This window comes from Euprymna scolopes, chromosome 9 (assembly GCF_053919585.1).
Source record: "Euprymna scolopes isolate OS-2025 chromosome 9, ASM5391958v1, whole genome shotgun sequence".
Classification (NCBI taxonomy): Eukaryota; Metazoa; Mollusca; class Cephalopoda; order Sepiida; family Sepiolidae; genus Euprymna; species Euprymna scolopes.
Genome location: NC_136490.1, coordinates 93,739,809 through 93,766,488, shown reverse-complemented (window position 1 = coordinate 93,766,488; position 26,680 = coordinate 93,739,809). Strand labels below are relative to the sequence as shown.

Genomic DNA, 26,680 nt, shown 5'->3' with positions numbered 1-26,680 from the left:
TTTACGAATTATCATTTTTTTTTTGTTGTTTTTGTTTTGTATTCAGTCAATATTTTTGAATAAAATATAACTGTCCGATTATACAGCAATAATCAATAATAATAATCAATAATATATTTACACTAAGTTTTAGCATAAATCATTTCGGATACCATTGCATATTATTGAATGATAATTTGAACAACACAATCAGACAGAAACGAAACGAAATTATTTGTATTCCCCAAACTATTTTTCATATAACCCGTTTCGATTTGTTGTTATAGTTTATGTGACCGGCTGATTACCATTTGTTGGTGGTTGTCCCTAAAAAAAAAAATGTTGTCTGCTGTGCTCAGAAGATGTCCTCAAGTCCATCAAGTCTTGAAAAAACAACCCTTTCATGCAGGAACGAAATTTTATCAACAGAGTGACACATCTCCGGAATTTTATACTGACGACCACAGACAAATAAGAGAATCACTCCGAAAGGTCAGAGGTCTTTAAAATGATCTCAGTTTGATTTTAAAAAGTTTGAAAGGATGACATTTTAGAATAGGGGCAGCACCCGGCAGCAGGGGCACCGTCGAAAAATCTCACTCATTTTTTATTGAAACATTTTTTTGTATTTTGCCTACATTTTTGACAAAATTAATTTCGGCTCGAAACAAATTCTACTTTGTTTTTTTAAAAAAACTTTTGATTAAAAGTTCACATTAAAAAAACTTTTTACTATGAACTTTTAATCTAAAGTTTTTGATAAAATTTTACTACTTGCCCCCATGCTGTTAACAGAAAATAACGAGACTTTTTTTTTTTTTTTTTTTTTTTTCGTGCAATTACATATCAACCGTCTGAAAATACCTGGACAAATAATTTAAAATGATTTTAAACTTTACTATATAAATTTAACGTATAATAATCATCCAGTTCTTGATTACATAGCGTAGAAACAAAACGTGTAGTATTACCTTGGTAAATGTGGCCTGGTTGTTCCACTGAAGCCTTACCTGCAAAAGTTGACTGCTACAGGTGTTTATTGCGAAAGCCATTCTTAACATGGAGAGGTTGAGGGTACTTCAGTCGGACAACCAGACTACCACATTGACCCCTAACCTCCTATGTTTTTCAATACGAAATATATTACACACACACATAGGGAGGAATTACACAGGAAATAGGTGAGAGTGCAGAAAAAAAATCTAAAATATACGAATAGTTCTGAATGACAAAAGGGACGGTCATTTTGGAAGTACAAGAAATTGTTACTCGCTGTCTTAAGATATGTGTCAAGAACTAGGTGCAACTGCAATGGTGCTTTTTAAAGTAAGAATTATATCCTCTTTTTACCCATTACGGTGCTTGTTCCTATTTACAATGCCTCCCCACGGGACAGAGTTAGACACCAGGGTCGTTTTTTAACGTGGAAAAAAGGAACAAAAATAAAAATTGTCTCAGTCGTGAATGATTTCTCCTCCACTGACAGAGAACAAGGAATTGAAGTGCAGCATCTGAAGAACAGATACTACACTACACTGTGATCTTGTCCCGAAGGCACGGTGCTTGTTAAGCTATAGTTGACAAATCAATTTTTTTTAAATATATCGTTTTAAGCAAAAACAACATCCACGTACGTACTTGTCATATCGAAAATAGTAATATATCCAAAAATTACGAAAATTCCTTGAGTAGAACAACTGCTATTGTGGTTTTAGTAAAAAAAAAAAAGTCTATGGCTATAGACAACATATATTGTAGCCATGACACAAGTAATCTAAAATATTCGTTTCGGAGTTATGTCCCCTGCGTGTAGCCTACTACTGCCTACTTTATAACGTCTAAGAAAAATGCGATTTCACCTGGTTTTCCGTAAAGCTTGAAATAACTTTCTACTCAATGATTTTTCGTAATTTTTGGATATATTACTACTTTCGGCATGATAAGTAATTACGTAATATTGATTTTGCTTGAAATCGATCTGCACCCCCATTACCCTGAGGTATTGTTGCTTAGGTATTTCTGGGGGTTTGATGTGTAAGCGTACGAATATAACCTCATTTTTTATTTTTACATTCACAGTTTGATGGGAACAAATGTTAAAAATTTAACCTAATTTTTGCTTTTATATTACATAATTAGATAAAAAAAAAAAGCGTCTCAATTAGTGAACTTACAAAAAAGAAAAAAAAAGAAAAAAGGTACTTGTACAGTTTAGTCAAGACATTAAAAAATGAAAATACGGGAAAAAGTTTAAATTGTATGTATCTGTTATGGAACGAAGTTCTCCGAAAAAAAAATTCACCTAATTTCATCAAATAGTTTTTTTTTTTTTTTTTTACAGCGGAAAAACACGTTTTTATCAGAGTGCGTTGAAGGCAGCCATCTTGGTTTAAAAAAAAAAAATTTGTTTGAATTTTAGAAATGCCAAAGGGAGATAACTCCAGTTAAAGCGCTGACACCCCTTCCCATCTTTAATACTAGCTTTTCTTCCTAAAATCGAACATTTTGCTCGGTATCATAACAAATTGTTTTTTCGCTGTAAAAACAACAAACTACTTGATGAAATTAAGTGAAATTATTTTTTGGAGAACTTCATTCCATAACAGATACATACAATTTAAACTTTTTTCGATATTTTCATTTTTAATGTCTTGACTAAACTGTACAAGTACCAAAAAGGAATAAGAAAGAGCACAGCACAAGCACACCGTATCAATCGGTATTGAAATAAAAGAAAGGAAAAAAATCTTAAGGCGATTTTTTACAATAGTCAACAAAACAAAAATGTATCGAAAAGACAACAAACAAATGTTACTAAAGGCAAAATAAGTTACTCTTCTACCTATCCGGATTTTTTTTTCACGTTTTAACTTATTTTAAAACGTTTATTTACTTTGACACAAAAGTAGTGTCAAGTCTGTTGGGTTAGAACGAAGAAAAAAAAAAGGTTTTATTACAGCCATTTGGACCCTCAATAATAGCTCAAAAGTGGAAAATTAAACAATGTAGAAGATTACATTTTTGCATGATTGGTGACATTTATTAGGTGGGTCCATAACAGTATTTTGTTTAATTTTCGATTTTTAAGCAAGTATCGAGAATCTGAGTGGCTGTAACGAAAATGCCATATTTTCGTTTTCATTCAAAAAACTTGACATTAATTTTGTTTTCAAGTAAATAAATTAAAATACAAAAACTTATCCAAGTAGGTAGAAGAGTCTTGCCTTTGGTAACATTTGTTATGAAAGGCAAGTAAAATGTATCAACATTAACACTGCAATGAATAAAAACACATAAGACAAAATTGATGAATGAGCTGTTAGCACGTGCCAAAATAAAATGGCCGTTTCATGCTCGCTTTATTTACAAAATGCACCATAAAAGACTGTTACGCCCTCTAGTGATAAAGGGCATCAGTAGTTTCATTGGAGTGTAAGGGAGATAACCCTGTCCAATATATTACATCCCTTCAATCTTACACCGGATCACAAACATAGTCTTCAAATTTTTTTGGTTGTCTCTGAATACATACTGACTTGCGAGAGGGTGGTGATGCTGATTTTTCTACCACTGCTGGAGTCCCTGCAACTTCTTCCATATGCCTGCTCTCAAGTACTAAACTTTCTTCAGGAACTTCAGGTGTGCCGGAATTCTCAAGATTCTCTGTAGCATTATCTGCTTGTATCTCAGGCATAAGTTCCACTGCTGCCAGTGATGGGAATTTCACAAGCTGGTCTGTATGTCTCCTTACTAGCCCTTTACCGGTTTCCACTTCAAAATTCACTGCTCCCAACTGTCTGGTAATGGTACCTTCAATCCATCGTTGAGTAGATCCATGGTTACGCACAAGTACAGGACCGGCTACTTTAAATTCATGAAGCGGTACCATTACTTTGCTCCCCCTTTCCATTTTATTTTTCACATCCAGAGCCCTGTATGTGTCAGGCTTTGCCAAATGAAATGCCGTTTTTAACTGTCGTTTGAACATCAGCTCGGCAGGAGAAACCCCAGTTGGTGAGTTCGGAGTTACCCTATAAGTGAACAAAAATCTGTTCACCTTGGTTTCAAGTGTTGCCTTGTGGTCTGTTTCCATCCTTTTAAGTGCTTCCTTGAAGGTGTGCACACTGCGTTCGGCTTGTCCATTTGAGGAAGGATGGTAAGGAGTTGTGAAAATGTGCCAAATTCTATTAATATTCAGGAATGCTTTGAATTCTTCACTTGTAAAACAGGGACTGTTGTCACTCATGATTAATACTGGCAGTTCATGTGTTGCGAAGATCAATTTCTCAATTGTGGTCATAGCAGAAGATCATTTCGTTATGCATATTTCAGTCCACTTTGAATGAGCATCCACTAGTATCAAAAACATGTGCCCCAAAAATGGACCTGCATAATCTAAGTGGACTCTCTCCCATAGTGAACTTGGATATTTCCAACATTGAATGGGAGCCTTGCCAGGGTTGCTTTGATTAAGCATGCAAGTTCCACAAGCTTTACCAGCTTTCTCAATATCTGCATCCAGATTTGGCCACCACACATAGCTGCGAACAAGGGCCTTCATCTGCACGATCCCTATGTGTGTCTGATGCAATTGCTGCAACACTTTCGTTCTAAGTCTAGCCGGAATTACAACTCTACTTCCCCATAATACTGCACCATCTTCACGTGTCAACTCTATCTGCTTGTGGAAATAGGGCTTCATTGCTATATCAGGCATACACCTGCTCCAGCCACTCAGGATGTATTTGTACACCTGACAAAGTAGGGTCTCTTCTTGTCTCCATTCTCACTGCCGCCACAATCATTGGAGCATCAATCAAGTCCATCATGTGTATCTTGTTAGTATTTGGTGTGGCATCTTGTTCCTGTTCACTGATTGGAAGATGACTGAGACAATCTGCATTTCCATTAAGGGACCCGGCACGATACTCCAACCTATAATTGTAGGCAGCCAGAAATATGGCCCAGCGTTGAACTCTGGCAGCAGCAAGAAAAGGAATTGGCTTGTGTTCAGCAAACAACCCCAATAACGGTTTGTGGTCGGTGAACAACATAAAATTATTCCCATACAGATATTGGTGTAACTTTTTCACTGCAAAGACTAGGGCCAGCCCCTTCTTCTCAATGTGTGCATAATTCCGTTCTACTTCAGACAGAATTCGTGATATGTAGCATACTGGTGTCTTCCTTCCATCTTCTGAACCATTACAGCTCCCAGTCCATAGGGAGAAGAATCTACTTGCACTAGAATAGGTCTAGATGGGTCAAAATGAGGTGCAGAAAACAGCATCTTCTTTGTTTCTTCAAAGGCCCTTGTTTGTCCAGCACCCCATACCCAGGAAGCACCCTTCCTCATTAAGCTATGAAGTGGTTCCAGTATTGTTGATAAATTCGGCAAATGACTATGATAATAGTTAAATGCCCCAAGGTAGGCTCTTAATTCCATGATGTTTTGTTGTGGCTACTTTGTCTGGAAGAGGCGCTGCGCCTTCCTTATTAATTCTGAAACCCAAATATGTTACTTCAGGAAGGAGAAACTTGCACGTTTCTTTAATTTTAATTTGGCCTTATCTAGGGCAGCAAATACACTCTGTAAATGCTTCAGATGACTACTGTCATCACTACCCGAAACCAAGATGTCATCCACATGCACCTTGCAAAAAAGGATGTTCTTCAACCTTTTGTCCACCTCCCTTTGAAAAATCCCTGTAGCACTGTGTACCCTAAATTGTAGTCTGGTGGGCTGGTATAATCCTTGGTGGGTGTTTACAGTTAGCAGTTTCTGGGTTTCTTCATCCAATTTCAGTTACTGATAGGCATGGCTCAAGTCGAGCTTGCTAAATTTCTGACCCCCTTTCAAAGTAGCAAATATATCTTCTGTCCTAGGAATGGGGTACTTGTCACATGGTGATGCCCGGTTTACTGTTTGCCTGTAATCTCCGCAGATCTGGATGCTCCCATTATCATTTTTGGCAACTGGTACAATGGGGGCAGCCCACCTAGAGTACTCCACTCTTCTGTAAATTCCCTGAGTTTCCTGGCGATCTAGCTCTTTCTCCACATTAGCTTTTATTTATTTATTATTTTATTAAGGCACTGGTCTTGCCCGACAAAATTTGGGACTCACCGTTTTATCAATGGGTATTTTCACCTTAAAATCTTTTAAACACCCTCATTTCTTCACTGAACAGTGACTCAAATTCTTTGAGAAGCTTTTCCAACCTCGAAGGGGAATCTTCCTGGTATAAAGGAAACATGGTTCTCCAATCTAGCTTTACCTTATTTAATCAGTTGCGGCCAAGAAGTGTCGGTACATTTCCTTTCACCACCCGCAAAGGTAGTTGATGCTTTAACCCTTCTTGGATTACTTCCATGTCTGTGGTCCCATGTGGTTTAACTAACTCGCCAGTGTATGTTCTTAACTTCACATGGCTTTCTTTTAGATCACGAATTTGGCCAATTTTCTTGGACTTTTCTAGGCTCATTACTGTGCATGAAGCTCCTGTGTCCACTTCCATGACCACTTTCTCTTGATTAATTAGTAGTTCCACTAATACTGATGGTGTCCAAAGTGTAGCAGTTGTGTGCAAGTCTAGCTTTTCCATATTTATTTCCATTTCTTCTACAGAACAATTTTCCTCCACATTGTTCACCGCTCTGCTTTCCTTCTCTCGTGCTGCTGAGCTAGCAGGCACGCTTTCTTCTTGTCTATACTTCCGATGAGTATGCCCAATTCACCTACATTTAAAACATTGCTTGTTTTTAAACTGGTACTTGTCCGCCTGGTAGCCAGTGGTTCCACAACGATAAAACTCTCGTTTTAATGGCAACCTGTGTACGGACATTTCACTTTCACTCGTCTGTGCTCCCAACATCAACTTGGTATATTTCTTTGCGATTCCATGAACACTGCTATTTCAATGGCCTTGTCCAAAGTTAGCATCCTTTCACCAAGCAAACGCTCCTGTATCTTATCTTTCACTCCCACAACCAAACGATCACGTATGTGTTCATTTACTTTTTCTTCGAAGTTGCAATGCTCCAACATTTTTCTCAGTGTGGCCACATATTCACTGATGGACTCGCCTTCTCGTTTGTCCCTCGTGTTGAATAAGAAATGTTCATGTATCTTGTTGGGGGCCGGCCTGATGTCTCTCCATCAGAATACACAGTTCTTCAAAAGTTTTCTGCTCAGGCCTGTTTTTGACTAAACCCCTAAGAATAGCATAATGTTTTGCCCCAATAACCGACAAAAATATAGCACGCTTCTTACCTTCATTCAACACATCATTGGCAGTAAAAAAAAAACTTTACTCTCTTAATATGGTGCGACCATTCTTCTTCTGCACTATTCCATTCTTGAATTGTGCCTAGCAACACCATTTTTATCCATTCCTCAGCAACTTTTACTGGTTCGTTGGGTTGTAGGTGTTCACCACTTTTACTTTTAAATTTTCTTATTACTCCTCCGCATTATGCGTTTCTCGTCACCAATTAAAGTGTATCAACATAAACACTGCAATGAATAAAAACGCACAAGACAAAATTAACATTATAGATGAATGAGCTGTTAGCACGTGCCAAAACAAAAATGGCTGTTTCAGGCTCGCCTTTATTTACAAAATGCATCGTAAAAGACTGTTACGCCCTCTAGTGATAAAGGGTATCAATAGTTTCATTGGAGTATAAGGGTGATAACCCTGTCCAATATATTACAGCAAGACTGTTATTATTTGATGTATATATGTATTTTTTCATCCCTGTTTTTGTTTTGCTGAATATTATTAAAAAAAAATGCCGAAATCTAATTATAGAAATAAGGATTTCTGAATTCATTTCAGACAGCGGGTGATGGAGGGGGCTGCTCTTGCCTTCGTATTTGTTCCAAAAGCTGTTCTTTACGTGGAGAATTTGGGGGTAATACCCCTAAAAAGCAACCCTGTGCAGGTTAATCTTCAGTGGAACAACTAGACAATATTGACCCATCTAAAGGATTTAAGGTCGAGTTAATCAACGTTTGTTTTCTTACGGCTTTTTCTCTATATATTTGCATCACAAAAATATATGCTGAAATATTCTTTAGTTTTTGGTACTGAGTTACGTTTGAAAAGAAATTTTGATTGTGATAATGTCATTATTTGCAATTAACTTACCTTTCTTACTGTTTATTGTCTGACAATCCGCTCTGATTTTATACTCTCCTTTCTGGCACTCCTTTTTTCTATCTCTGTTTATTAACAGTCAAAAGTAATCACTGTTCTTTTGCAGCCGACAAGAAGAAAAGAGTAGTAATATTATTGGCTCAATATTCATAATATCATGCAATTATATGCTGACTATCCATTTGTACCAGCAGTTTCTGGAAAGTGGGGTCAATAAGTGTTTCAATACCATCTCTTCATCAGTTGGGGGGGGGTCTTCTGATGAAAATGCTGATTCAAACATCTTTTCAAACATTTATTGCCCTGGGAACTGCTGATACAAATGGCTAATCAGCACATAATTGTATTATATCTTTATACATAATAAAATAGGTGTAATTTTTCCCCTCTGAAAAAAAAAACTTTTGTAGATTTGCAACCGCAGACGCCACCTATAAATTCGATATAGCCGCTATATGCTGTCGTTTTTGTGCAACTTATTGTTCACTTCTTTTGTTATCGAACAATACTATATTAATTACTAGAAGCATCACATTTAAAATCTTAACAATAGAAACAAGATTTTCACCCACTGTTTTCTCCTCATACTTCCCTTAACTGGAAATTCCTCTTCATTAGGAACAGCTTCTGATATAACACCGTCAGTGTTCTGTTTTTATCCCATAGATTTCGCTTTAGTCCTCTCCACACCACACCTTGAAATAATGACCTCTCCCTTGACAAGTTATAGTTACTTCGGATTGGTTGTTAGCATACGATTACTTGGAATTAATAACTACTGGAATACACAATTTCCGAACAGATTAGATACCACTTTCAAAAACAATGTTACACTATTGCGTTTCTTGTTACAAAAACATTCAACTACTTCTAAGAATATAGGATTGCTAACAAAAAATTACTGATCTGCGTCTACATTTTTATAATTTCTTTAAAAATAAATTCCATTAATTTTAATATGAAATTTTTAGTTGCATTCGTTTGCTTTCCTTATTGCCATTTATAGCTGCACTTTTTCATAGTCGCCTGTCCCCCGTCTTCATGTTACGAAAAAGTTTCTGACTATTGACATTCACTCTAAGCCAGCGGTCACTAAACTTTTTTTTTACAGTGGGCTGGATAACTTAAAGAATGACAAACTCTAGCCGCATAATCATTCTATTCAATACTTGCAAGCCAGAACGGAAGCTCTGAGAAAAAAGACGCAAAACTAAGTTTAGCATTCCATGTTAATCATAGGTGGTGTGTGTGCAATGAACAAAAAACATGTTAATTTACTACAAAGTTATCAAAGAAAGCGACAACAGCAAAAAGATGTAATCTTACAAACTAAGCAGCAAAAAAGGTTAGTGAGATTTGTGAAGGCAATAATGAAGGATGAACAAAACGGAATCTGGAAATGAAAGACATTGAATTTGAAACATAATCAAAATCCTGTTGGAATACAAGAAAAGCAGAAGGTTTAGAGGTCACTGGTGAAGCTACGGCTCACCAAAGGTAGGGGAGAGCTGGGAGGAATGAAATGCCAAATTTGAAGAACAAAGCAATCAGGAAGTCTACACAAGCATGAAAATTTCCTAGTATATACGATAAATCATTTTGACACACCAGTTCTGGCCAGATCACCGAAGTTAAGCAACATTGAGCCTGGCCAGTACCAGATGGGTGACCATTTGGGAAGGTGAGGTAATATATGTACTGCGAGGTAAAATACCAGGTTGGGAAACTGATGCGATCTATCCTTCTCTTGAAGGTAGATGAGCCTCTCTTGCCGTCGTGGGCAACCCATCTAGTGATGGCATCGCAATAAAAAAAAATACCCTTGATAGCCCTGGCAAAGCATCACGTATTCAGCTATAGACAAGGTTTGAATTACATTACAAACTTGTGTAGTGAGTTCAATCCCGGCTGCGGCCGCATGTTGACGCATGTTATGTTACCTAGTATTCTAAACGTAAAATTCAAATTGAAATTTTATCACAAAGTTTTGTGTTCCATATGTTTTATAAGGCAAATTCAAGTGCAGCTGGCAGGCCGAATGAGCTGATGTCACAGGTTGGATTCAGCTCGCAGGCTGTAGTTTCGTGACCTCTACTCTAAGCCAATGATAAAAGCTTTGTGTCTGTGTGTTCATCAATTTTACTTACTGTGTTTACATTAATTCATTCCTTTTAAAATTTCATTTTTTCTTTCTTCCTTTTTCGTCAGCGTTCAATTGACGAGTTTTCATATTTATAAGTATTATGCACTACTTAAAATACGGAAAAGTTGTAGCTTTGAAAGCACCTCCACTGTGATGATCGGTGTAGTAAGTAATCGATACTTGCTAGATATCGATTATTACTGTTGTGAGGTTGAGGGATGGATAGCGAAAGAGAAACGAACACCCGAAATCGTGCTTGGTAAATATACAGATGGATTATCCCCGGTTGTCACCAGGGGCCGTAACTCCTGTGCCACCAGAGGTTATCTCCCTTTATTGTTTAAGACATTACACCCACGAGGGCACAGTTAGGCAAAATATTAATTTTTGTATGTGCAAAATCCAGCTCTCAACCCTAAATAAAGTGCACTCTTGAATGGGGGGGGGGGGTACCTCAGTCTAGAATAATTTAACCATCTCTAACTGACAATTTTTATGCTATCGGCTCAAATTCTGTAGAAGCATAAAATTTAAATAGTACACGTTTCTTAAGGATAAGTATTCTGACATAATATTCATTTGCACTGCTTAATATACAAAAAGGTGTAGCTTTGAAAGCCTACCCACGAGGGCATAGTTTGGTATAATCTCAATTTTTGTATGAGCAAAATCCAGCCCTCAATCCTAAATAAAATGCACTCTTGATTGGGGAAAAATACCTCAGTCTATAAGTATTTCTCCATCACTAACCGAGGACTAAACAGACAACAGTTTTTATAGCAAAATATACAATAATTAAATACTCTTGATTAGAATAAAATTATAAACTGATGCAGTCTAGAAAGATTTCGCCGTCACTAACTGTGGCTGGACAAATGCAACATTTGTTTTTTAAGTAATAGACCCAAACTAACCCTATATGCTAGTAACCTCCAGTGCTGACAATCACAGCCAGTGGCTTTTGCTGTCACTGCCAGACAATGCCCGGTAGTGGAAGCCAGATTATTTTATTTGGGTCCTGGCCGGCAGTGCCTGCTATTTTTCAGGGCTGGCAATGACCCCCACTAACAACCGTAATTTACTTTGTTTTCGGTGGGGGGTGGGAAAAACCTTTATCATATCTGTTCTGGCTTTGTCATACTTTCATTGAGCAACGCCAGTACACGGGCCCTGCTAGTTATAAATATATTAAGAGCTTACTAACGTAGTTGAAAACTCTATCATTATTTCTTCAATCAAATCATAATTTTGATTTCTATATCTGGGATGAAGACCATAAGCCTGTTTTTCCATGTTTTTCCTTTAAGAATTATGTACTGAAAATTTTTTATTTTTTACTCTTAGAACATTCCAGTGTTGTGAATATTTTCCTTTTCAATGATTTTTGACCGTTTTTTGCTAGACATATTCTCTGTGTTTAACATTTTATGCCTCACGCTTTGAGCCCTGTCAGCTTACTCCATATTTCTTTTCCGAATTACCTTTGGACATGTCTCTTTATTTCTGCTTTTTTGATGACAGGGGATTGTTGTTTGGAGTAAATCTATGGATTACTTTTGTTTACCTTCAGCTCCTCTAGAGACATAAAAAAAGTTTTATTTCATGACGGTTATAAAATTCTGATATAATTTAGAATTACTTTTTTTTTTACTGGAAGAGTCTTTTGGGTTTTCATTAGTGATTTTGCTTTCAATATAAGCATAGTTTCCTGAAGAGGTCTCTAGTTACTAAATACTAGAGGACTGAAACATGCTCATGACTGTGTAGCAACACATTACTGCTGATGTAAAAACAATTTGGAAGTATATATATATATATATATATATATATATATATATATATATATATATATATATTATAGTGATGGGACAATTCCAAAATTTTTCCAAATTCTAATACCAAGTACCGATTCTGATTCTTAAAAGAAATTCTTAATGTGAAACGTAATAATCCCAAACTGAATAAGTATTGAAAATTTCATTAAAATCTGACGATTTTTTACTAGAGTTTTGCTAGATTTATTAAACACATGTATATCTGCACTTTATAAATGACCACTACATAGTAACGTTGGTTTAAGGAGTCAATAATATAAACACAATTTTACTCTCACATTTTCATATGCTGAAAATTAAAAAAAAATTATTACCAGTTTATTTTAAGCTTCTTTAGAACTACTCTTTACCCTAATAATATAATTGATTTTGAGCAGAATTTTTCACATCAGGCACAGAAGGTATGATGATAATATTAACTTACATGGGGGGAGGGGCAGTTCTGTCGTGCATGTTGGAGGTACCTACTGAGCTTAATGGGTAACTCAGCAGAGTCACAGTGTTTCTTGTTCAAATGAGTAAAATCACAATTTTTATGTGAGTTGTTAAAATAATCTCACCTTTAAATAATCTCAAATTTAAAATTTAAACCATAACATTAACCCTAATTAATTTTTTTTTCAAAATTCACCTGTGAGTTTATTATGCTCGTCTCTTGTAGCCAACAACTAGTAATATATACAATAACGCATGTACAACTATAACTAGCCAGATTGCAAAAGTTTCTTGAGGTGTATGATTCGGATCAGCTAAGAAAAAGGTTGTAGACCACAACTCTATATTCTTGCTTGATGCCATTATTTTCTACTCGCTCACTCGTGCCATTTTTATCTGTACCATTATTATTGTGAACTGTGAGCTGCAATCATTATTTAGACATTTACATGCTATGTGAACTTATTTTTTGCTTTTTGTGGAGGTTTTTGGAAAATAAATAATTTTCATTTTTTTTTTTTTTTTTTTTTAGAAATTATAAAATGAATGAAGAAAAAATGATTAACAATTTGTTTATTTTGAAAATTAACATTCTTTTCTAAAAACCTGATACTGCAATATATATATATATATATATATATATATATATATATACACATATATATATATATATATATATATATATACACATATATATATATATATATATATATATATATATATACACACACACACACACTATTTCATAGAAAATTGATGCACACATCAGACGTTTACTGAATACTTTTAGATATTTATGCATTAGGAATGCAGGTGCATCTCTGTTAACTGAGATCAAAACATTAAGATTTTGATTATTCAGATTTTGCTCTTGCCTTGAATGTTCTTTGCACAACGTTTCAGCTGATGTAACCTCCAACTTTCTTCCGGTGCATGTTGTTGAACTCACAAGAACCTGTGGTGTAATGGATAAAATACGAGGTAAAACTTTTCTGAAGGTTGGAGCTTCAATTCTCAATGCAGAGTGATACTAAGAATACAATTATGAATTAAGACTCCTACCCAGCTATGGCTGTCAGAACAAGAACATACTACCCCTCTGGATTAAATAAAGGTTTCTATTTGAAATTCCATGTAGATTCCCGAGTTCAGCAGGAATATTCCTGAGTTTGACAACATACACCTGTAAAAGCTCAGAGATTATATCAGCCGAAATATTGTACGAATAACACTCAAGATGAGAAGTGTAGTTCTGAATAATGAAAACAGTAGAGATGATCAATCCTCATTTAAAAAATATAGAAATATTGATTCAAATATTGCTGCTTATTTCTATAATGTTTTTCTGATGTGAAAAATTCTGCTCAAAATCAATTATATTATTAGGGTAAAGAGTAGTTCTAGTTCTTATCATCGATACTGATGATATAAGGTTATACATTTGTTTGTAATGTGCTTATCTAATCAGACTGACAAGTATAATAATCATAGAAATGTGGCTACAAAATATTGGATTCAAAAGCACAAGGGTTTCAGTTTTAAAAAAATATGGCTTCTTAGTATTGCAAAAAAAAATGTTGATTCACTGATTATGAGATTATTAATTTTATCATCGATACTAATGATATAAGGTTATACATTTGTTTGTAATGTGCTTATCTAACCAGACTGACAAGTATAATAATCATAGCAATGTGGCTACAAAATATTGGATTCAAAAGCACAAGGGTTTCAGTTTTTAAAAAATATGGCTTCTTAGTATTGCGAAAAAAAATGTTGATTCACTGATTATGAGATTATTAATTTTATTATCGATACATAGATCATAATTAATATTGAAGACATTGATTTTTCAAGCATTCATTGTTTTATCTTTTATTTTGTCATGTATTATGCCAGGAACATGTGTTTGTATTTTTTTAGTCAATATCTTTATAGGTATGGATTTAAAAATGTTTTTTTTAGTAAATATCTTTATAGGTATGGATTTAAAAATGTTTTTTTAGTAAATATCTTTATAGATATGGATTTAAAAATGTTTTTTTAGTAAATATCTTCATAGGTATGGATTTAAAAATGTTTTTTTTTTAGTAAATATCTTTATAGATATGGATTTAAAAATGTTTTTTTAGTAAATATCTTCATAGGTATGGATTTAAAAATGTTTTTTTTTTAGTAAATATCTTTATAGATATGGATTTAAAAATGTTTTTTTAGTAAATATCTTCATAGGTATGGATTTAAAAATGCTTTTTTAGTAAATATCTTTATAGGTATGGATTTAAAAATGTTTTTTTTAGTAAATATCTTTATAGGGATCGATTTAAAACGATGTTTTTTAGTAAATATCTTTATAGGTATGGATTTAAAAAGATGTTTTTTTAGTAAATATTTTTATAGGTATGGATTTAAAAAGATTTTTTTTAGTAAATATCTTTATAGGTATGGATTTAAAAATGTTTTTTTAGTAAATATCTTTATAGGGATGGATTTAAAAATGTTTTTTTAGTAAATATCTTTATAGGGATGGATTTAAAACAATGTTTTTTTTAGTAAATATCTTTATAGGTATGGATTTAAAAATGTTTTTTAGTAAATATCTTTATAGGTATGGATTTAAAAAGATGTTTTTTTAGTAAATATCTTTATATGTTATCGATTTAAATTTAGTAAATATCTTTATAGGTATGGATTTAAAAATTTTTTTATTAGTAAATATCTGTATAGGTATGGATTTAAAAATGTTTTTTTAGTAAATATCTTTATAGGTATGGATTTAAAAAGATTTTTTTTAGTAAATATCTTTATAGTTATGGATTTAAAAAGATTTTTTTAGTAAATATTTTTATAGGTAGGGATTTAAAAATGTTTTTTTAGTAAATATCTTTATAGGGATCGATTTAAAACGATGTTTTTTTAGTAAATATCTTTATAGGTATGGATTTAAAAAGATGTTTTTTTAGTAAATATCTTTATACGTTATCGATTTAAATTTAGTAAATATCTTTATAGGTATGGATTTAAAAATGTTTTTTTTTAGTAAATATCTTTATAGGGATCGATTTAAAAATGTTTTTTAGTAAATATTTTTATAGGTATGGATTTAAAAAGATTTTTTTTAGTAAATATCTTTATAGTTATGGATTTAAAAATGTTTTTTTTAGTAAATATATTTATAGGTATGGATTTAAAAAGATGTTTTTTAGTAAATATCTTTATAGGTATGGATTTAAAAATGTTTTTTTAGTAAATATCTTTATAGGGATGGATTTAGAACAATGTTTTTTTTAGTAAATATCTTTATAGGTATGGATTTAAAAATGTTTTTTAGTAAATATCTTTATACGTTATCAATTTAAAAAGATTTTTTTTTGTAAATATCTTTATAGGTATGGATTTAAAAAGATTTTTTTTTTTGTAAATATCTTTATAGGTATGGATTTAAAAAGATTTTTTTTTAGTAAATATCTTTATAGGTATGGATTTAAAAAGATGTTTTTTTAGTAAATATCTTTATAGGTATGGATTTAAAAAGATGTTTTTTTAGTAAATATCTTTATAGGTATGGATTTAAAAATTTTTTTTAGTAAATATCTTTATAAGTATGGATTAAAAAATTTTTTTTTAGTAAATATCTTTATAGGTATGGATTTAAAAGATATTTTTTTAGTAAATATCTTTATAGGTATGGATTTAAAAGATATTTGCCAAAAATAACATCTTGAAACTTTTGAGTAAATTTGTTTTATTGTTTATTACAAGATTGTTTGATATTTTATGCTGACGGAACCAGTTGATCGTTTGCATTGGCGTTGCTTTAATCAGCAGCAGTGGCAATTAGTTGTATAACGTCCGTACATCATTTTTAGTCGTACATATTTAGTAAAACCCTTATGTGTCAATGCACCAACTTTCATGACACTGCCAACTGTAGGAGATGTCCTCCACAGATGGAAGTATTTTGCTCATGTGTGTTACATACACTACATGTTAACAAATCGAGGGTGAACACGGTGCTTGTTTACAAGATTACTACTGTCTTTGAAAAGACAACATAATAGTTGCAGCTTTTGAGAGTTGTTGGATGAAATAGATTTTCATTTAGAGAATATATTAGAATCAAAGTAAATATTTGCTTCGGAGATCTAGTTTGCCTCCGATTTGGAGAGTAGAATTATGTCCCTTTGCACATTTCAGAAAGAGGCAATCTTAAAGTGTTATAGATTTCCATTCAAATAAGACGTTTGGGACAAAGCAATTGTTTCTTTTCTTGTGATAGAAATTAAATGTAAATAGTTGGTTTACAGAGGAGTTTTAATTTTTTTTTTTTTAAAATATTCATCCTATATCTCACAAATACCACGCTACACATCAAAAGTTCTTCATCAAACTTGGATGAGTTTGTTTTGACTTGTTCAATTATACTAAATAAACCTGCTTTTAGCTGAATACAACTCTAGACAATCTTAGAACTGACTACACACCTTCATCAATGTCTCCTGATTTAAGCCACTGACTACATACCTTCATCAATGTCTCCTGATTTAAGCCACTAACTACACACCTTCATCAATGTCTCCTGATTTAAGCCCCTTGAAGCTCTAGTGATTGCTTTCTGTGATTATTCAAAATATATGCTTTTGGTAGTGTAAAATAAAGGGAGTGACATTTTTTTTTTCTTAAGAGGGACTGTTTTGTGACACCATGCAGATCTGCTGGTGTATTGTGCCATCTTGGTTCATATAAAGAAATCTAAGGGAATGCAATTAAGTGAATTGTGAGACCAAATGTTAGATGAAGTGTGATGGACGAAATTCTCTGACAGCTTGGCCCGGATCTTCCAGCTGGTATGACAGGGTCCTAAATCTTTCTACTACACGCAATTACCTGGTCGATCTAAGGTTTCACTGCCTCACTCAAAATGTACATGTAACCATCAGTCTTTAGCCTTAGACCCATAAGAAAGAAGTGGCGTGGCATGTCACCTTCAATGCTCACTACATCAAAGATGATGATGTCAGATCAACAATCGTGTGTTTTTCTGAAAGCAAATGGTTGTGATAATAAGAATACAAGCTTTTGGTATGTTGGTTTCTTCTGGTGCTGGATTTTTTTTTTTTTTTTTTTTTTCTTCACCAGCAAAAATTGTTACATTGTAGTAGTAGTAGTAGTAACAGCAACCATATCTGTTCCAATTCAATCAAGTGCTGGTGTCACAGACAAATAGAGTAGCATCTGAAAAAAAAAAAAAATTACTGAAACTTTGAATCCACAGAGAAATACTGACAACAATTCAAACACATGTGAATGACATGATGTCCAAAAATGATTTTTTGAGCAAAAACATGTGATGTCCTTTATTGAGCTATTTTTGGACTGCCAAAAGCACATACTTTGCATAATCATGTGTGTTCGATTTTCATCTCGAAACTAGATGGTTCCAGGTTTGTGCTTGCACATGGCCACTGTTTCTCTGCAGCGAGTGCATGCCAGTTGTGTCCACTTATCCCTTGCTCTCTCTGCACCATCACCACATTTTGTCTCTGATATAACTTTGTCGTTGAATTCTGAATCTTTCAATTCCCTTCTAAAACTTTTCTACCATTATTCTGTTGCTGTTGAGGAAATCTGATATCTCTTTATTTGTCCTTCATGTGTGGATTCTAAGAACTCTGTATCTCATCCACAAATATGGAGGTTGAAAATTGTCCATAATCAATTATTCTGTTGAAAAAGAATGGAAATAATGTCACTGTTTTGATGAAGACAGTATTAACAACAAAACTAAATATATATATATATATATATATATATATAGAGAGAGAGAGAGAGAGAGAGAATTAACAGTTGAAAATTTTGAACATATATCGTCCACACCATATATTGTAAGACTTTGGATTGTTATTCCGTTACTTTGTTTTTATTAAATCTTAATTGTTTCATTGTTTCTCTTTCAGTTAATTGAGCAAGAAATCAATCCATATGTTGATAAATGGGAAGAAGCTGAACTATTTCCTGCTCATGAAGTGTTCAAAAAGCTAGGTGACCAAGGATTTTTAGGGGTCAGTTATCCTACCGGTAAGTGTTTATTCCTTGCTTTTATATGCAACTAGCGGGGGTACCCGGCGTTGCCCGGGTGTTTGTAGGTGTGTGTGGTGTTAAATAAAAAAGAACCCGGAGGGGGGGGGGATCGAACCCGAAGCCCTGACGCAAAGTTTGAAAATAAAATCGGCTAGCCAGAATGAGTTATTGAAAGATGTTTGAATTTATTTAAGAACCAAATTGACAGGTGCGCGGCTGGAATTCATCGAGCGTTACAACGACGACGTAGGTTTGTTTGTTATAAGTGAAGTAAAAAAAGAAAACAACGTTAACACTAAGCGGGAAAAAATAGACAAAAAAACCTAACGTAAGGCAAACAAATGATGAAAACAAAAACGAACACGTGAAAAATGGCTTAAATAAGCCTGTTTCGATATTAAAATTTAAAAAATCGAAAAAAAAAAGAAACATCTCACACCACGATTCGAACCCAAAACATCTAGATAATGAACCAAGGCCTTGATCAACTGAGCTAAGATGATGTTCACGAACTTTGTTCGTTTTTTTAACTATTTAAAGTAAATCAGGTCACGACATCATCTGACGCATGCGTAGAATCGGTCATTGTCACGAGAGGACCGTTTTTGTTGACCCCCCCCCCAACCGTCGAAAATTGTTGATTTCGGGGTGAAAAAGGTAACGTTTTTGGCCAATTTTTCGATATTTTTTGAGCAAAGGATGGAGCTTCAATGTGATACCGAGTTTGTGAATTTTCGTCGTGTCTGTCGAAAGTTTTTAGCAGACATCCAAACATACACACAAACATACATACATACATTTTCGCTTTTATATATATAGATTAATTAATACATTAATTTCTAGTGTCTGATTGGGTGTTTTTTTTTTTCTCTCTCACTTTTTATATGTTTACTAATAAATGTCTGCAGCATTGACCAGATGTAAAATGCACTGAAATGTTAAATTGAAATGCATATCATGTTTGTAATTAAACCATAGTAATTGCACAATGAATTAATTTCTTTAAAATCTACAATTTTGAAATTCCTAAAAAAATAGTAAATCATTGCTACTTCTATATGGGGTTTAAAAATAGTCTAAAAAAAGGGTTGTTTTTTACATTTACATTGCAGTGGACGTATCTGTGACGTGTTTGGTCACAACCACTATTGCTATTTATTTCACTTTGTTAGCAAATAGAAAAGCGACCATAATGGAGGCCAGTGTACCCAATGATGCAGAGTTTAACAGAGCTGAGAAGGAAAAGATAACAAAGTATCAAGGATGACATAAAACGAAATTGGAAACTAAAAGAGGTTTTAATTATACTAATCATCATAGGAGCAACTGGGCTTATGAAAAAGAACTTTACAATGTACTTCGCGAGTATACCCGGAGAACCAAGTGCAAGTGAAATACAAACGATTGCACTGAAAGGGATGACTAGAGTCCTAAAACGATCTCTTGGTTGAACTCACTAAAACAGGGGTAAATGTCAGACATCAGGTTAGATGTCCCATCCCTAGAAAAAGATGAAGAAAAATGGAAAAAAAAAAAGAAAAGTGAACTTGAATAACTATAAATAAGTTTCTTTACTTCTTTCTATATTATCCTTATCTCTGAATGAACTCGATGGCATAACGGATAAAGTACCAAGTAAAATTCACTTCTAAGTGACAACCCTCTTGTAGAGGTTGAAGTTTCAATCCCCATTGCAGGTCCTGCTAAGAATGCAATTGCGAATTACTTAAGATTTTTACATGATCATAGCTCATGGAATGAGACCATGGATTAAATAAAGAGTTCTGTTTAAAATTCTGTGCAACAGAAAGATTCCTGAGTTGGAAAAGATACACCTTAAGAAGATCAAAGGTTACACTGGCCAAAACGTGAGCATAAGATTCAAGATGAGAACAACTATCCAAATATTCCAAATAATTAATTATCATGCCGCTTATGTCAACGATACTTAAATCTAAGGGAGATAACCAACATAGACATAGTAAAAATAAGCATATTTTGCAAGGTATAATTTGGAAGGCTTATTAATTAACGTACATAAAACAGAAAGTAAACAACCTCTTACAATGAAACCATGGTAATTAATCAAAAACAAAAATTAAATAAACTTGTTGATTAACGAAAATAAAAAAAACTCTTTGAGGAAGATTTTGAAGTCTTTAAACCATCAATTTAATTTTTTTTAAACGAAAATAAAAAATTAAAAATAAGAAATTTGTTTTTCTTTATTTTAGATAATCAGTCAGCGTCAGAATGATTAAAACTTTTTTTAAGGAGATTTTGAAGTATTTAAACTGTCAATTTCTGGCTATGATTAAAGTTTAATTTTTTTTTTCTATTCTGTAGTTTCACCTAGCAAAATATACCGTAACAATTAAATTTAATAAAAAAAAAAATTGCACCATCCTTTCTCTGCCTGAGTACCTGTATTGTCAAAACTCTTATCCAAAAATAAATAAATAATAAAAATTATCCATAAAATCTTAAAATGTACAAATGTATTAAAAAAAAAAAAATAACAACGTTCAAAGATTCTGCACAAGATGAAGTGTTTGGTTTTCTCTCTCTCTCTTTAATAAGGGAAGCATTTTTAATTCGCTAATTACATTGTAAAAGGTTGTTTACTTTTGTTTTGTGTACGTTGATTAATAAGTTTATTTTGTTACATAACATTGTTATATTTAGGTATGGGCAATTAATGGCTGCTTCGGTAGGGGCGGGGCATTGTTTTTAACGCTGGTTAATCATAATAATTTTTTAAATTTTCGAGTACTTTTTATTGTATTTGAAAGATTATAGTTTAAAGTTAATTTCTCAAAGATAAAAAAGTGTGTGAAATAAAAAATACATGGAATAATTTTATTTCAAATCTGAAAAACCCTAGATTTCACGTAAAAATTCATCATGACAAAAATCGCGTTTACATTTTTCTGGCAAGAAAAATATAAGTTTTCTGGAATTATTTCTAAGTTAAGTATTAAATTAAAGTCTTAAGAGTATGAATTAATACTATAAATGTACTTAACTTTTGCTAAAAAAGTAATAATTACCCAAAAATGTATCACTGGTTAGAACGAGCATTGTTTATCGTATCCATAAAACCTCTGGCGGCAAAATTGAAATATGTATGGAAGGACAAATTAGACATAATTTATGTCTTTATTTAACACTATTTTGGCATACAGAGCGACTTTTTTTTTTGAGTTGCAGACCCTCCTTCCTTCATTGAAAAATGCATAAAAGTTTAATTCATTAATTATACTACTGACAATTCTTTGAAAAAGAAAAAAGTTAGCATCATTATTAGTATTAATACAGAATTACAATTGGTTAAGAAAACAATTTATAATCATTGAAAAAATTACACACTGAAAAGATACAAACTTACGTTAAAATTTATCAATGTTTATGTGAAATTTAAAGTTGATAAACACAGGCGGGTAATTGAAAAGAGGAGGAGGGTGGACAAAACAGACTGATTTTCTTTTCAACTCTTTACATCCGTACTTACCGACATGGAACGTTCATATCATTTTTGCCATTTTTTAATTAAATTATTTTTCTATGTTCCTGTTTTTCAATTTAATTTTTAAAATTTTATTTTCCAAGATTATATGAACATTATGTTATGTTGATAATTATACGTTCTTGCGTGCAATGGAAATATTACAATCTTACAAAAGATTACGTTAAAAATGTAAGCGAAAAAGAAAAGTAGTAATAATTTTTGCAATTATAATTTATTTTGTGAAAATATTAAATAAACAATGCTTAATTTAATGATAATATTAGTAGTTCGAGAAATAAATTTTTCTTCGAGTTATATCGAATTCATTAATACGGATCCAGGGCTTTTTTCGTAATGTTCCTGGAAAAATTTTATTTTTATTTTATTGTTACAAATTACGATATTTTATTTATATAAAAGAAAGCAAAAGTAAATTCTTGTGTTTTTTATTTACTACTGAAAACCATAACTTTAGTAAAGGTATTTTTTGTTTAAACAAAATAATACATTTTTCACTAAAGATTTAAATAAAAATAACAAGTTCATTATATTTCGCAATCATTAGTTGATAAATACTGAAAATTTCATTAAAATTGGTTAATTTCCTGATTTTTGGTGAATTTTTTAAGTAAAAGGAGGGGTCAAAATGTTTATACATTTTAAGCAGCGGCATTCATTTTGCCCGTGCCTAGTTATATTTTAAGTTTGTTGATTAACTTGTTTTTTTGTTGAAATTTCCGAGACTAACTTCACCCAGCACTTGCAGGTATAGTATTCATGTATCTTTTTACTGCTTCGGCAATTTCTGGGACTAACCTCACTCAGGTATAGTTTGATCGCTAACTTGTTTCCTTTTCGTAAACTGCTTCGGCAATTTCTGGAACTCGGCTACAGTAATCGTGTAATCATTTTTTTTTTTTCATTTAACATTCTTTCATTGTTCTACTGATTTTTTTTCAGCGTCCCAAATTATATCTTGCAAAATGTGCTTATTTTTGCTATGTCTATGCTGGTTATCCCTTAGATTGAAGTATCCGTTGACATAAGCGCCATTATCATCTCCAAAATTTAGAAACATAATAATTAGGGCGTGGGAGACGGAGGTGGTGGTGGTGGTGGGGGGGGGTCTCCTCACTTCATGGGATATAACTCTGGAATCTGTTTCTTGGGTAAAAATTATAAATCAAGGGGGGTAACTTTTGAATAAATTATCTGCCATTCTACCTTTAAAGTCTTCAGAACTTTAAAGATTTTGAAACTTATGCACACTATTTAAGTTCCTAGTAAAAATTACATCTAATTCACTTTCTTAAACATTTTGTTCAACTATATTCATTTCTATAAAGAACACACTTTTTAAAATGTTGTACATATCAATATTTATTTACACACACACACACACACACACGCACACGCACAAACTCCTTTCTGTTTATTTTTTTTAATTGTTGTTCAGAATATGGAGGTCTTGGATTGGATTTTTCTTACTCAATGGCAGTAGCTGAAGAATTGGGAAATATCAATTGTGGAGCTATACCTATGGCCATTGGGGTACAAATGGGTATGGCTATTCCAGCTTTGAACAGGTAAATCACTTAACTTACCATTTGTTTATCTTTGTGGGGAATTAATTACGCCATATTTTGTTTCCATGTTATAATTGTTTTCCCATCTGTAATCACTTGATAAATGTTATAGAAACTGATTGATTGAATACAATGAGTTTGATAAATTAGATCATTTAACAATGTTAGGAACATGGTTGATTATCAAAGGACATTAGAAAACTCTTAGTCTCAAAGCCCCTATATCCCAAACCATGTATGTATGTACTGGAATTCGTTCAAACTAATTAATATATTCCATCCATCTTAGCCCTCATAACAGCTATATATATATATATATATATATATATATATATATATATATATATATATATATATATATATTAATTGCAACTCTGCACATTTGTAAGACCCCTTTCAGTGAAGCCACCTGTTGCCCACTGTTTGTGTTCTAGTTTCCTAAATTCAACTTTGGCCTCTACTTGTGTTAGACTAGTGTGTGGAGAGGCCCAATCTGATGAACTGACTGGTTGCATTAAGTCTTAGCACCTAAATATCTAGTTAAAATTCTTCAAATTGTATATTTGACAAACATCCAACCTTTTTTCCCTCTATAAGTTCTAGAATTGTTGGTTGTAGTGAGGAAATAGGACTTCTACTTATGTTGAATCACAGGGCATGAAATGCCATTGGGGCACTGGAGGCCTGAAATTGGTTGGACTTTATGGTCTTAATATTGACTGAAGTACATCAGCTGTGTATCTCCATCTTAATCAACATAAATGAGCTTTCTACCGCTGGCGAATTCTCAACAGAAATCAAAGATTTTAGAAATATCTGTTTGACTACTTTCTTACATATGTAAAATATTGCTTATACACGGCTACATAATGATACAATAAAATTAAAAAAGGATAAAGATAGTTATTAATGCAGTCTTTAAAAAGCTTATATAAATGAGATGTACAAAAATTAACCATTAAGTGTTTCAAGAAAATTACTTTGGCCATATTTCAGGTGTGATATAATAATTTGATCAGAGAATAGAGATAAAAATATCTACAGATTTTTAGAGATATAAGTTTTTTTTCTTTTACTCTTATTCAATTCAAACAAAGCATATTGATATTTGGAACGTCAGCGGCTACTATTTGGGATCGTGTCTAACAGGTAACTGTGAAGAGTTGAGCAGCAATATGTCTGTTCACATTATATTTAAACTTCTGCAGTTTAGTACAGCCAGAAAAGCAGGAAACATGGAAAAAATTCCAAAGTTTAGCATAGGGATAAAACTATTAGAGTAGAAGACTTTCCAGCATCTAGAGACCTCAACAATGATTGGGTGGGATTTTGCGGCTTGTCGGGTTAGTCAAGCATATGCACATTGAGAGGGCACAAGTGCTATGAGCTCATCATTAAAATACTTGTAAAACGAGCACAGAGATGTGATCTTACGATGATGAGACAGCAGTTGGAGCTTGCCTGATAGTGCAAGACCTATTTGATTTGAGGGAAAAACGAGTGAAAAATGCAACAGTCCAGACAGAGCAATAATACTCCATGTATGGGCGAATTGTAACTTTGTAATGATATAGAATGCTCTTTGGTGTGAGTAATTTTCTAGCAAACCTGGCAATGTCCTCAATGTAATTGTTTCAATTCACATTGCCTGTGAATATTAGGCCAAGGAGATTGAACAGTGGCCTCTCAAATAGGGGTAGGTGTATAGCAATCGGTAGTTAAGAAGGTGGTTTTGTAATTAAGGAAAGAAGATCAGTCTTAGTAGCATTACATGTTACCATCCACTTATGGCCCTGTTCCACTACCAACTAAAAGCCATTTTCTATGGTTTCTGCCATTTCCTTGGATATGCATACACTCGTTTTTCCCTCATATATATTATAGAGCCTAGTGTCATCAGCAAATATACCTATTTCAGACACAATTTTATCAGAGAGGTCATTTATGAATATCAGGAATAATAAAGGTCTAAGGTCCAACCCTAGAGCACATCTGCATTAATATCATGCTGCTTAAAGATGAGGACAACCTGTTTTTTTTTTCTCTTGTCTAGAAAGGATCTGATTGCGTTGAATCCAGAGCAGATTGGATAAAGCATTATATAATTATTAAGTAAAGTATTTAAACAATTAAACAAAGTATTTAAATGACTAGATTTTTATTATTTGCTCAAAGTTATATTTTGTTGATTGATTTTATTTGTGTATGAATTTATAAATAAGTAAATAAATATTTTAAAACAATTTTTTAAAAAAGGGGAAAAAACATTTGCTTTATTTTAGGTTTGGTAGTAGCAAATTAAAAGAAGAATTTCTAGCCCCAACCATTGCTGGAGATTTTGTGGCATGTCTTGGTGTAAGTGAAGTTGGAGCTGGTTCAGATGTTGCAAGTAAGTAACTGTTATTTCTTTATCTATTCTATAATGGCGATTTAAAATATTATTTAAAAAGAACATGGTGTTAAATAACACTGGTTATTATATTTAATTATAAAAGTAAGTACATATAACATTGTTTTTCCTTTTAAATAATGTTCTGAATTTGGATTATAAACATACACAAAAAAGTCATTGTAGTAAAAAAAATAATATAGCCGTTATGATAAATATTAATTGTGGAATATAAATATATATATATATATAGTGGTTAAATAGCCAAGAGTTAACTCTTTCAAGTGACAATTCCCAGAATTAAATTTGATGCACTACCATCAAACCTTGCTATTCCAAATCTAATACTCTACTGTGAAAACATGCTACTCCAAAACTTGTAACTCTGCTATCAAAACTTGCTGCTCCAACATCCAAATCCTTACAGCCAGAGTCTCTGAAAAGACATCCTTTTTATTCAAAACCAGAAGCATTTCATTTGTATATCAAGTGACAAGACAGCAAACATATAAAGAGAAGTAGCAGGCATTTTTTTTCTTTTCTTTTCTTTTTGCCTGTCAAC

The 26,680-nt window shown here is 32.9% G+C and overlaps 1 protein-coding gene across 1 annotated transcript in view; it reads left to right on the top strand.

Annotated features, from left to right (window-relative positions):
* Positions 1-232: 232 nt before the first annotated feature.
* Positions 233-26,680, top strand: part of LOC145284778 (putative acyl-CoA dehydrogenase 6) — a 168,236-nt gene continuing 141,788 nt past the window's right edge. Inside the window, exons 1-4 of the mRNA XM_080133745.1 lie at positions 233-471; positions 18,512-18,632; positions 23,600-23,729; positions 26,012-26,118. Coding sequence (XP_079989871.1) covers positions 319-471; positions 18,512-18,632; positions 23,600-23,729; positions 26,012-26,118 — 511 coding nt within the window. The 5' untranslated portion in view covers positions 233-318. The remainder of the gene's footprint in view (positions 472-18,511; positions 18,633-23,599; positions 23,730-26,011; positions 26,119-26,680) is intronic.